The following is a 12,769-nucleotide window of genomic DNA, read 5'->3' as shown; positions in this document are numbered from 1 at the left end:
GGGCTTCACTTGTTGAGAGAATGCAAGTGAGAACTAGATTGCTAAAAACTGGAGATGCTGGCCGATCCCTGACAACGCTATACTACTCTCAGCCTTCTATATCCTCATACAACGCGTGCCGATCAAGGGTCAGAGCCGCCCGGTGTCCAGTGGAGGTGTGATGTGCGGAAATGATGTATGTAAAGAGCATGGCTACTTCCGCTCATAAGAGTAATGCCTCTCACTTAACACTAGGAGACAAATGAATGCTGTACAGTTGCTACAGGCACATGAAGTTAAGACGCTTTAAGAGTTCCATAAGAAGTTATCCTCCCAATGACAAAAATATATAGTTGGGAGAAGAGTTTGGAGTATTCTGCTTTTCCAAGGTGCATTAAAAGCAAAAACACGTTTGGCTTTTTAGGTGGACTCACCAATAATACATAATCAGGTTTGGGACTATAAACTCTAAAATATTTTGTTCAAAATGAACAGTGTTGGAGCCCTGAACCTAATTTATTCAGAGGCCTTCTATTTGAGCTCATTAAGTGACCAGAAACATTTTGATAAATACCCATTCTTCCACTTAGGGACACGTTTTTCATCTCGATTCAGCGAAGAACTACTTCCTCTGGCCAGCTGGTATAACTGGCATTAAAAACTAACAAAGAATGTAGAGAAGGGAAAATCTTCCGTTTCTCAGTAATTTCCTTAAAACTACATACAGAGAGTTGAGAAGAAATGGACTTTGTGTCAGGGCGGAGGATGGGCAGTGCTGCCCAATCTGTGGGTGATGGTGGAGCGGCTCTCTGGTCCCTTCTCCCGCTCCCGATGGGATGGAAGTTGAAACCTCTGCCTCATTTTATAAAAGGTCACGGTTTGAGAAATCTCCAAGTAGTCTTAGAAAGATATGTATAAAGACTCTGGTAAATTATTGAGTAAGAGCCTCCCTAAGTGACTGAAAAATGTCCCTTCATTTCAAGAAGCGTCACCCGCCAGTCCAAAGGTGCTCACAGATGACGTAGCTGTGATTTGTATCCGCACGTCCTGGGTGAATGAACTACACATCCATCTGTTTAAAAACATGCCCAGTGCACTTGTTCACAAACCTGGTAAATAGTAACCTTGTCTGAAGACTTACTCAGAATTTTATCTGAACATCTGCTGCTTATGTACTATGCTCAGGCACTGCTCCTGTAATACAGATACACCTGTAATTCCAGTAAGTAGCTGCTCTAAAAACCATATCTGTTAGTTTCAGGAAGAAATTAGGGTGATTATATTCTAACAAGGCAACTGAATTCTCCTTCAAAAGGACTTTGTACAAAATGAACTTCAGTCCTGAGCACGTAGCAGTAGTTCAACAGATGTACCTAACCCAGGGATAGACCCATGTGATCAGATTTCCCTGACAAATATGTTTCTTGAGTCAAAAGCATCCCCTTAGTGTTTAGTGCTTTTCAGTGACCTCCATTTTAAAGAAAATGTCTATATTATATAAAACAAATCTCTGTACTTTATTAATCTATATATCCCATGTTGCTTAGTGCAGTGACATTTTTCATATAGGCGACTGTGGTTGAGGAGATAGCTGTAATGAACTGCACCACCACAGTTTTCTGAATATAGACATTAATAAAACATACGATCAACTTCCTACTATAGCCTAAGGGTAAAAATATGGAAAAACTCCATATTTCTGTCAGTTTCCGTTATCTTTGAGACAGTCTTTTTTTTTTTTTTCTGCGGCACGCAGGCCTTTTGCTGCTGTGGCCTCTCCTGTTGCGGAGCACAGGCTCCGGACGCGCAGGCTCAGCGGCCATGGCTCACCGGCCCAGCCGCTCCGCGGCATGTGGGATCTTCCCGGACTGGGGCATGGACTCGCGTCCCCTGCATCGGCAGGCGGACTCTCAACTACTGTGCCACCAGGGAAGCCCTTTGAGACAGTCTTGAAAGCACTAAGGATCGAAATGGCAAACATGGAAATGTGTCTAGTATTACTTTTTCAGTTTTTTTTTTCCAAATAAATTTACCTATTTTATTTATTTATTTTTGGCTGTGTTGGGTCTTCGTTGCTGCATGCGGGCTTCCTTTAGTTGCTTCGAGCCGGGGCTATTCTTTGTTGTGGTGCACAGGCTTCTCACTGCAGTGGCTTCTCTTGTTGCGGAGCACGGGCTCTAGGCGCGCAGGCTTCAGTAGTTGTGGCATGTGGGCTCAGTAGTTGTGGCTTGCAGGCTCTACAGTGCAGGCTCAATAGTTGTGGCACACGGGCTTAGTTGCTTAGTTTAACACGAGCGTTAAAAGTCATTCTTTTTAGTTAGCCCTTTTTCTTTTTCTGATGGCTCTAGAAGGAACTCCTGCCTGTGCTCCCCACTGCCCCAAAAAGTTGAGAAAATATTCTAGATTTTTGCCAGAGTATGCAAGGAGAAAAATAAATTCAATGAACGGGTATTCTATTTCTAAGCAGTTTAAAATTATTTTTTTAGGAGCTCAACGCAAAACTTTCAACAGTAAACAAAAGAGGTGAGAGGGTGTACTCAGTATTAAATAAATGGCCAAACACATTTTTCCAAATACTCTCAGTCATGAGAAAAAAGTGAGCTATCAATATTTTTGATTTCTAAAAGCCAAATTTAATAAATTAATAACTGCATGCCAGATAAAAACACAAAATTACAACTGAAAACCAATAATAATTTAACAGAAAACGCTCTGCGTTGTACTTTTTTTATTGGTAGAGATAATTTACTAAAGTAACAAATCTGAAAACACATTTTGCTTTTGCTGGAAAGAAAGTACTATGCTAGAGAAGAACTAAGAGAAACCAGAAATAAAGCATTTGAGAAAAGCAGGCATATGTTATAGTCTATGGCGATGCGGCAGCCAGAGGTGCTGGTTTCTCCATTTGTGTGCATGTTTATGGAAGCATCAGAAACCAGTGACGCAGGACCCAAAAGCAAAGTCACGACAGAGTTACTCTGTGAAACATGCTGGACTACAACCACGGGCGACCCAGGACGAAGGGGTGGCGCAGGCTTGGTGTCTCCTTTGTGTGGGGTTCCCTTGCCAAACAGGGGGCTAATCATGCACTAGCTTGAGTTTCTCTTAACGTGATAAACACCCAGGACTACTAGAACTGGAAAGCATGTGTTCACTGTTTTACAAGGACAGCGGAGCAGTGCTATGAAAACAACGGGAAGTTCCTTCATTTTAATCTGGTTATATGCCCAAACTTCTAACCAAGAAATAATTCAGCTATAAGAGCCAATTAAATTACTATAAAACATTCCTTCATCAGTAAAACATTTCTTTTTTCCTTCAAACTAAAAATTTAAAATAAAATGTCTTCATTTTTGATAAGCAGCTCCACCACCAGTCTCTGATATCGTATATCGTTCAGGGCAGCCATGGCGTCTAGTTCGGGAGATCTCATGAGGGTTGGGCCGAAAACAATCCCAAGGTTCTCTGCATTCATCAGATTCTCCTTTTCGTGAAGGGTCACTCTGAAAAATACAAGGAAGGGAGGGTGACTTCACGTAGGCTACGGGGGCCTTTGGCGTGCTGAAGCACTAAAACAAAAGATTCACAGTAAAGGTTTGGGCCCACTGATCAGCTCTTTCGCTAGGTTATTTCTCTGCACTTCTCCTTAACTTCAAAGTACTGACTTTCCTTAACGTAAATGATGTTAGTAAATAATTTAAACGTCTGGTGATCACTGGAGCTGAAGCCTGAGTTGATGTGCTGGCCTGTGTGGGGTCAGTTCTATTTGTGGATTCGCCTGCCACAGCCTAGAGCTGCAGGGGTGTGTTTGTAAACAGAGAAGGGACAGGGTCATCTTGATAATTCCATCAGCTCTCCCTCCACTTTGGCGAGAGCTTGTTTCCTATAGAGCATTTTTGCTAAGTTGAATGGTTTATTGAGTAGTTAGGGAGAGAGTGGTAGCCATATTAATAGGAAATGGCTCAAGCTAAGCAACCTTGTCAGGGAGTGTATTTATAGTCTTTTTACTGCTACAGAAAAGGCACAGAGACTATAATTTGAGAGTTATTCCTTTGTTTTAGTGTGGAGTTCTTAACTGCATCCACATACACAGCAAACTTGAATTTACAAGTGAAGCATGTGAAAAAAAGTTTTAACTCATGGTGCTTTTAAGGAGGGAAACCATGTAAATCCTTAAAAGCACCGTGAGTTAAATATTCACTTCTGGGTAACTCGCACCTAAAGGCATACAAAATAGATGTCAAGTTCTGCTGGGTTTTTTGGTTCCTGATTGGTACTATAGTTGGAAGTCCTAAAGCCACTAAAACTTGGTCGTATAATTTTAAAAACCTTGCTTCAACTGGGAGAGATGGAGGGTGACCAAGCGGGGAAATAAAGCTGTATCACCGTCAATCACTTTAAAACATTCAACCGGAAGTAACTGAAATATTTTATTTTCCATTCTTCTCTTTACTCCTTATTTTACTCCATCACTTTTTACAGCAGGTTTCAATACTGGCAACATTAATTCAATAATCTAAAATGCCAAGTCTGAAGTGCCTATTTTGGAGCAAGACATAAGTGAGCTTCCTTGCAAGTTGCTTTATTATACTAACACTAGTGTCTTTACAGCTGCAACCTTTTCCCTTTCCACAAAAATTAATGCATGTCCTTGGCAGAATATTGGTATTTCTAACATATCTGGAACATATATTTGAACTGTGGATACATTTAGGTTGGAGTCAAGTCTGCATTCAGTACTGTAGTGCATTTTTTTTAGCATTCCTTCTCAATGTGTGCGATTTTACACAAGAAGACAAGATACCTATGTATTTATTCATTCATTCAATAGATCATTTGTCCTTTCTTTCACCTTTGCTTTCATTTGATTCTTAACATTTGGATGTGGTACAAGTATAAGCGTCCGAGTTGGGAACTTGCCTCTTTAGATGCGCCATGAGATACCGGAGGGTTTCGCAGTGAGCGGGCGGCAGCAGTTTCAGTGCTTCATGAAGGGTTTCTAATTGCTCATCGGGGTCCATAATTTCTACGGTAGCAAGATGAATACCAAGGAGAGAAACTTTAATAGACAACTGGTACAAAAGGCCCGTTTAATTCTATTCTTGTGGTGATCTTCTAAAACTGACAAGAAGTGCTTTCTCACAGGTCCTTGCCCACAGCTTTGGAAAGTATTTTTAAGGTTCAAGTCTCAGATTTCCAAAAGTTTAGTGTCAATGTGGCAATATCATTTACTTGGACTTTTGGAGAGAGCACCTAGTGTTTTCACTTGAGGGTCCTAAAGTCTGATAAATATGAAAATTGGATATTGGATGTATAAGATGTAACTATAAAAAATTCAAACACATAATAACATATGCAAGGATAAAAACATATATTCAAATAAGGTCATCTTAGAACATTACAGACATACCGAAACAATGTTGCACTGTTCAGAATATTTTGAAAATCTCCTTTCAGCAATGGTATACAAGCGATGCTAGCCCAGTGCCCACTGCAACCCCTGCCAAAGTTTTATTAATTGATATTCATGCTTTTTTCTTTGTAGACCAAGAAATGTATCATCCAATATTTACTTCCTTTATTCACTAGACTTAGTTTTAAATTATTTTGTTATATAAAAAAGTCAATTCTACGCTCAAAGCACAATTCTTCTACTTAAGATATTCAGAAGAATGCAGTACAGACTTTGAAGGCAATTCCAAGCATTCTGAGTGACAACAGGACCCCTGAAATAAATGTGACTCTTACAAAGGTGTAACTTTGAGGGGGACAATCTTCATTTGGATATTTTAGTTCGGTTTTGGCCAAAAAACCACATTCCTTTGAGGTCACAGACTGCGTTTAATTCATCAATCACTTGCATATTCAGAAACAATAGACATCTTCGGAATTTCATGCTCTCAAAAAGAGGACCATAGCACATTCCTGCTTCTACCCAAACGTCAAGAAGATGGGGTGCCTTTAAACGCTGGGCTTCAGGGCAATTGCCTTTAAGTGTTGGTTAGCAGCCTTGAGATGCTGGAAGGCCATATCTGACCAGAATACAACATTTTAGACACAAGACCAAGAATCCTACTCCTTCTAATTTATAAAACAAACCAAATCAACGGCAATGTACTGGAGTCAGGTAAAAACTGATATAAGATGAAAGTGAAAAGTTCCTAGCATTGGCAGAGCAGATGTGATAAATTTCAGAATGTGAACAGTGACTGAAGCTTTTTAATTCAAAGAAACTTTGGCCATTTTACAGTTTCTGCCCAAAGCTTCCCCAGAGTTCTTGGTTCATTTCTTAGCAATAAAGAATATATTGTTTGCCTTCTGCTATGATAAATAATGCATAGTCTTTGAACCATGGGGCATTAAGGTTCAAAGTGCCAATTCATCACAGCAATAACATCTCAGATACTGAAATCCAATCATTTACTTTCTAGAATGAACAGAAGAAAATTCCATTTACTATAGAAAACTATTTTTTACTTAGCTATAGTTTTTATGATTGGACTAATTAATTTGAAACTACAGTATTCTGGAAATTGAAAAAAAGAGTAACTTAGTCTCCTTTTCACTTCTATAGTTAATCTTTATAAGGAGACTCTTGAGATAGTGTGAAATTAAGGACAGTGTAGGTGGCCTAGCAAAGAAACAAAATTCCCTGTTCACAGAGAGCTTTCTACTGGAGGCAATAGACAATAAATATTCTATCTTACAGTTTATACTAGATTAGAATGAGCGCTAGGCAGAAAACAGCAGGGTAAGAAACACTGGGAGGGCTGCAAGGGTGCAGTATTACGTGGGATGGTCAGGATAGGCCTTAATGAGAAAGAAAGTCTCGTGTACAGACTTTGAGGGAGGGAGGGAATGCAACCCATGGAGATCTGGGTGAAGATGGTTCCAGGCAGAGGGACATCTGAGCCATGGTTCCGAGGGGAGGGTGTGCCTGTCATGTCTGAGGAGAAGCGAGGAGACAAGTGTGGCTGCAGGAGGCTGAGCAGAGAGGAGCAGATGGGGGTGAGGTCAGAGAGGTAACAGGGCACTTTATCACGGCAGGTGCTGCGGGCTAGTCTAAGAGCACGGCATTTACGGAGAGAAATGGGAAGGTTCTGCATGAGGGAGGGTCAGGATCTGACGTACACTTTTCACAGTATTGCTCCTCTGGCTGCTGTGTGGGAAACAGGCTACGGAAGGGCAAGAGTGAAAACAGAAAGACCACTCTGGTCGTGATTACAAAAATCCAGGTGAGGAATGACGCTCGTTTAGACCAGGTGGTGGCAGTGAAGGTGGTAAGAAGTTGCTGGATTCTGGGTATATTTTGAGGGTAGAGTCCAGAGGGTTTCTTGATGAGGGATGTATGAAAAAGAGAATAATCAAGAATGAGCCAAGGTTTGGGCTTAGGCAACTGGAAGGATGGAGCCTCAATCAACTGAGATGGGGAAGATCACGGACGGAGGAGGTCTGGGGGGAAGGTCAAGAGTTCTGTCTGAGATGTCCTTCAGGCGTCCAAGTGAACATACCGACTGTGGACTGATCTGGGGTTTAGGGAGAGGTCCAGACTGGAGCTATAAATTTGGGAACATAGGACAAAATGCATTTGAATATATGGATGTTAAGTTGACAAAAATTCTTCCCTGGAATTCATTTCTCCTTTTTCCCCACTTAGAAGAGTCTTGACCATGATCAATTCTTCAGAGAACACAAATCTTTAGCCTTAAGAAAACCACAGCATAATTTAAGAGCGAGACAGACACAGTGGAAGGTACTCTGAGATGAATGGCCACCATCAGTTGTTCAAGTATACGAAAGGCTTGCATGGGGGAGAGGGTGACACTGGCACTACCGCCAATGGGAGGGAGTTAAAAGCAGGCAGATTTCCCTGCGCATCTGTCAGTGGACATCTGTCTACCAGCGGACGGGCCGCCTAGAGAAGCAGTGATCTTGCAGTTACAGGGTATTTAAAAAAGAATTTGTTGTAGAAGAAAGTCTAGTTATGTGACCCCTTAGAGTATCTAAAAACGCTAAGATTCTACGGTTCTTAATATAAAATTATGTTTACTCAACAAATATTTTTGAGCACCTATTATGTGACTGGGCACTGAGGGAAAACAAACAGGAGAGGACCCCTGCCTCTGAGGAAGTTACAGTCTACTAGGGAAGACCAGACATGACTATAACTTTGGCAGGAAGGAACAAGGCTGTGAAAGAAGCCCAGCCAGCGCAATGGGAATCCAGGGGAGAAAGGCAGCCTATGGCTGCGAGGTCCAGGGAAGGTCTGGAGGATTTGGGGATGTGGACGTTGTGAGGGCAGGAAATGAGCGCTCTGAATCTGCATCAGATCTAGTTACAAGCTCTTTGAAAGAATGTAGTGTCTAATTCTTTACAGAGAAACTCAAATACAAAAAGAATAAAACTTAGGCAAGCAAAAGGGGTGAATCAGTGGCAGAGCTGAGGGGAAACTCGGCATGCTACCAGGCTTCTCTTCAGGACATTTTAAGTTGCTGAGGACAAAGAACTCTGGGTTTTCTCTCTGAGTTGATCTGACTCGCTCAAGGTTACACACTGACTGAGTCATGTAGCTTTTCTAAGATCTTCTGGAAAGAGCTCTTAGACTCCTTGGCCATTCAGCCTGACCAGGAGCTCAACTGTGGCAGTGCTGTTTCCACGGTGGTTGGGAAGCCTCCGTGCATGCTGGGTTATTGAGCACGGCCTGTGAGAAGCATCTGTCTTCTGGGCCTTTGTACTGTAGGGCACCGATTTCTTCACTGGGGAGAGGGAATGAGGAAGAAGTGCTGGGTAGACCAAGGCTTCTAGGTGGTTCATAAGTGAGTTTCCAGGGGATCATGAAGCTCTTCAAGATTTTGGTTGGGTTGCCCTGGCCTCCTCCACCCTTGAATCCTTTTCATTTCCTGCCACTACTCCCTTCCAGCTTTCACCCAGCAGCTTCTCCAAGGGAGGCTGCACGAGCAGAGCTCAAACAGCTTTTGCAGGAGAAAGCTTTAACACCAACTCTGATTTTTTTGTTGGCAAGGGCTGCTAATAAATGCCAGACACCTGAGACCTGAAAAACACAGCCCCAGTTGTTTTAGTGGCTGAGATACAAGAGTTCTGAGATACAAAAAGCTCATCGGGAGGGGTGAGCTAGCCCTGTCCTTTGTTTGGAAAGGGTTCCGCCCCTCCCCTCCTATCTTCCTCCTCCGTTGAAGCCTTTTGTACCCTGTTCCATCAGGCGAGCCAGGCTGTGTGTAGAGTGGAGACAGCACGGCTTTGACAGATATGGGTTTGAATGCCAGGGCCACCTCCTCTCACCATGTGTCCCTGGACAATTTACTTATACCTGTAACATCTCATTTCTTCTAAAACAACATCATGGGTGTAAAGTGCCTAGCACCATTCCTGACACCTAGTATATGCTCTATAAATCTCAGCTTCACTCATCTTCCTTATCTGCTTATACAGATAAGAGAATGGCCATATCTATGCATCTAAAGAATAAAACAGACTCTACTACTAGTTAAGACATGTTACAAGGACACAGTGTTCTGCAAACTTTTTGATATCAGTATCAAACACGTACAGTAAACGTTTATATTGTGTGTAAGTATTATGCCAGGGTTTTTGATGTCACACATCAAAACAGTTTTATATTAGAAGGAAACGGAATTTCTACCTTGATTTAGGAAAGTTTCTTTCTTATGATGTGCTTTCAAGAGCTCTCTGAGGGGTGACATAAGGGGGCTTGCTGACTTCACACCGGAGGGCTGTTTCAGACACAAACCCAAGAACAGTGACAAATGCTTTGGAAGAATAATAAAGAGGGGAGATTGTCCTCAGCAACTCAGGTGGCTGTGGGGAAAGAAGGTGAGGTAGTTTGCGGGTGTGGGGCAAAAGGCCTTAAAATCCGTAAGGAGTGCTTAGATTTTTCTTTTAAGTAGATAAAGGGGTTGTGTAGCGTTCATACGCGGGGTTTGAATCCTGGCTCTGTCCTGTGCTAATCGGATGCCCTTGGGGTAGCCACAGAGCTGAGTTTCAATTTTACTAGCAAGCAACAGGGGGCAGGAACACCATCCAATGGAGCCCCCAGAGTTGTGCCGGGGGTCAGAGCAAACCGAGGTCTGAGCAGCCCTTTGCGATACAGGTGTATGTCAAGTGCCTTCCAGGTTAGTGGCGATCTGACTTATCTCTCTGGGGAGGAAACCTCTGCCCCACCAAAGAAGAACCCGTAAGCTCCCTCAGACAATTTTCATGATCTGCCCTGAATCCCCAATTCCCATGGAAGAGATCTAGAGTCTTTTCAGGCTTCTAACATGAACGTTTGTAAAAACCAGTGTAATTCTCACAGCTGTTCTCTACGTGAGAGCTTGAGCTGACACGCGAGAAATCAGGGCTCCATGGAACTAACCACAAAAATTCTCAACACAAGCTCTGAAGGAGAAACTGAAAGTTAGAACAAAGCAAGTTTGTACTTGTGAAATTTCAAAATCAGAAAGCAAATCAGAGTTACTCAGGAAGTGATGTTATTATTTAAAGATTAACACAGCATATGGTTTTTAAGAGAGAAAAGTAAATGACAGAAATAGCCTATCTTTTCTAAAAAATGGTAATGCCAACACTTAAAATCTGTTAAGAATTCCCTTCTTTAAAAAAGCAAGTGTAAGTTACAGGTAGGATTTTTGCCCCATAAATAAAATTTGGCAAATGAGCCTTTGCTTTTTCTCATTTTCATCTTAACTAAAACTTAAAAAATAACTTTTTGATCTAAAATAGTGCTCCTTAAAGTATAATCTATGAACCCGTGCCAGTTTGCAAACTGCTTATTAATGGCCTGTCACAGGATAAGGACAGAAATTGAGAGTAAGAATTTATATATTTTATAGCATTCTGACAGAGTAATCTTCACACTTGCTGAATCTAATAACAAATAGTTGGTCTTGTTTTTTCAGTTTTATTTTTCTAGTTGTTTTTATCTTATTTTACAAAAGTACTGGTCCATATCTAGGAGAACTGGTATAAGCCTTACTTTGGAAAATACATTGCAAAGATGCTTCTGATGGTAGAAGTCATAAACAACCTATGTTAGAGAAGAGTTCAAAATTCTTGTGAGTGTATTAGCCATGGAGAGAGGCCAGGGAGAAATATTTCATAAAATGCATTCAAGATACTCAGCAGAAAAAACAGGAGATGTGATTACCAAGAAGAGGCGATTTGTCAGGTTACAAATGCACGCCTTCATACTTACTGGCAGACTCTATAAACTTAGGGTAGGCGTCGTATGTGATGAGTGGAATTGGTAAATCTCTGAAGTACAGTTTCAGTGCACCAGTGATAATGTTGATATCTTCATACATGTTCACAGAAATATCTGCTTTCTCACCATCTTTGAAGGATGTTAAAAGAAACAGAAGTAAATATCTGGATTCATAGCACTTTTAACAAATAACATTTTTTTGTATACTGTTTTTAAAGATGTTTAAAAACAGTTTAAAAACTGTTTAACATCAAATTCACTGTGCTGAAACATATATATATTTTTCTGTGAAAGACAATCTATTTTTTTGAATTTTATATTCTGAGGTTACTCATTTTTCCATGTTTAATGATGGAGGGGAAAAGCAGGAGATGACTGAGGTTAACAGAAATATTTTTAAATTTCATGAGTACTTGAGAATTCCTACGGGAATAATGTGGGGTTACTTTTTTTTCCTTTTTAAAATAAACACAGAGAATGTGAAAAATAACAACTGAGGTCCTCCCAACTTAAAAAAGACCCAGCACAAGAGGCCACCTTTGATTCACCCCAGGTTCCCAGACCTAACGTTAGATCTTGCCTGAGCCCTGTGGGTAGGAGAGGTAGTGAGAAGTGAAAAAGCAAAACAAAACTTTAGAGTGTTGATATAACAAGAGAAAAAATTACAAAATAGAGGAAATTTTAGAGTTGCTGGGCCTTATAGACTCTCAAGCAAAGCTGGCATTCTTTCAGGGTGGCCCCTTCTGCCCTCCCCCTGCACTTAGTACTTTGTTAAAACAGCTGACTTTTCATCTACTGAAGACTTAATTAGCGTCTACTCTGAGCTAGATCTTATACTAGCTTTCTTTTATTCCATTTAGCTTATGAAAGATTTTTAATGATTAAAAAGCAGCCTCTTATATTTGGTAGTGATATATGTCCATGCCACTCTCTCACTTTGTCCCAGCTTACCCTTCCCCCTCCCTGTGTCCTCAAGTCCATTCTCTACGTCTGAGTCTTTATTCCTCTCCTGCCCCTAGGTTCTTCAGAAACTTTTTTTTTTTTTTTTTTAGATTCCATATATATGTGTTAGCATACAGTATTTGTTTTTCTCTTTCTGACTTACTTCACTCTGGATGACAGTATCTGGGTCCATCCACCTCACTACAAATAACTCAATTTCATTTCTTTTTATGGCTGAGTAATATTCCACTGTATATATGTGCCCCATCTTCTTTATCCATTCATATGTCGATGGACACTTAGGTTGCTTCCATGTCCTGGCTATTGTAAACAGAGCTGCAATGACATTGTGGTGCATGACTCTTTTTGAATTATGGTTTTCTCAGGGTATATGCCCAGAAGTGGGATTACTGGGTCGTATGGTAGTTCTGTTTTTAGTTTTTTAAGGAAACTCCATACTGTTCTCCATAGTGGCTGTATCAATATACACTACCAAATGTAAAATAGATAGCTAGTGGGAAGCAGATGCACAGCACAGGGAGATCAGCTTGGTGCTTTGTGACCACCTAGAGGGATGGGATAGGGAGGGTGGGAGGGAGACGCAAGAGG

The 12,769-nt window shown here is 41.1% G+C and overlaps 1 protein-coding gene across 5 annotated transcripts in view; it reads right to left on the bottom strand.

The window, feature by feature from the left end:
- Positions 1 to 2,578: 2,578 nt before the first annotated feature.
- CHN1 (chimerin 1) overlaps positions 2,579 to 12,769 on the bottom strand; it is a 177,062-nt gene continuing 166,871 nt past the window's right edge. For 3 of the 5 annotated variants that reach the window (XM_027127821.1, XM_027127810.1, XM_027127829.1), the window contains exons 7-9: positions 11,210 to 11,347; positions 4,900 to 5,005; positions 2,603 to 3,482 (exon numbers count right to left, since the gene is read on the bottom strand). In XM_027127821.1, coding sequence (XP_026983622.1) covers positions 3,311 to 3,482; positions 4,900 to 5,005; positions 11,210 to 11,347 — 416 coding nt within the window. In that variant the 3' untranslated portion in view covers positions 2,603 to 3,310. The other 2 variants (XM_027127789.1, XM_027127799.1) reach the window with 2 other exon arrangements.

Source organism: Aethalodelphis obliquidens, unplaced genomic scaffold, assembly GCF_003676395.1.
Source record: "Aethalodelphis obliquidens isolate GAN/ISIS:26980383/991018 unplaced genomic scaffold, ASM367639v1 scaffold2, whole genome shotgun sequence".
In the NCBI taxonomy this organism is placed as follows: Eukaryota; Metazoa; Chordata; class Mammalia; order Artiodactyla; family Delphinidae; genus Aethalodelphis; species Aethalodelphis obliquidens.
Note: the sequence above shows the minus strand (reverse complement) of the source record. Positions and strands in the feature narration are given on the sequence as shown.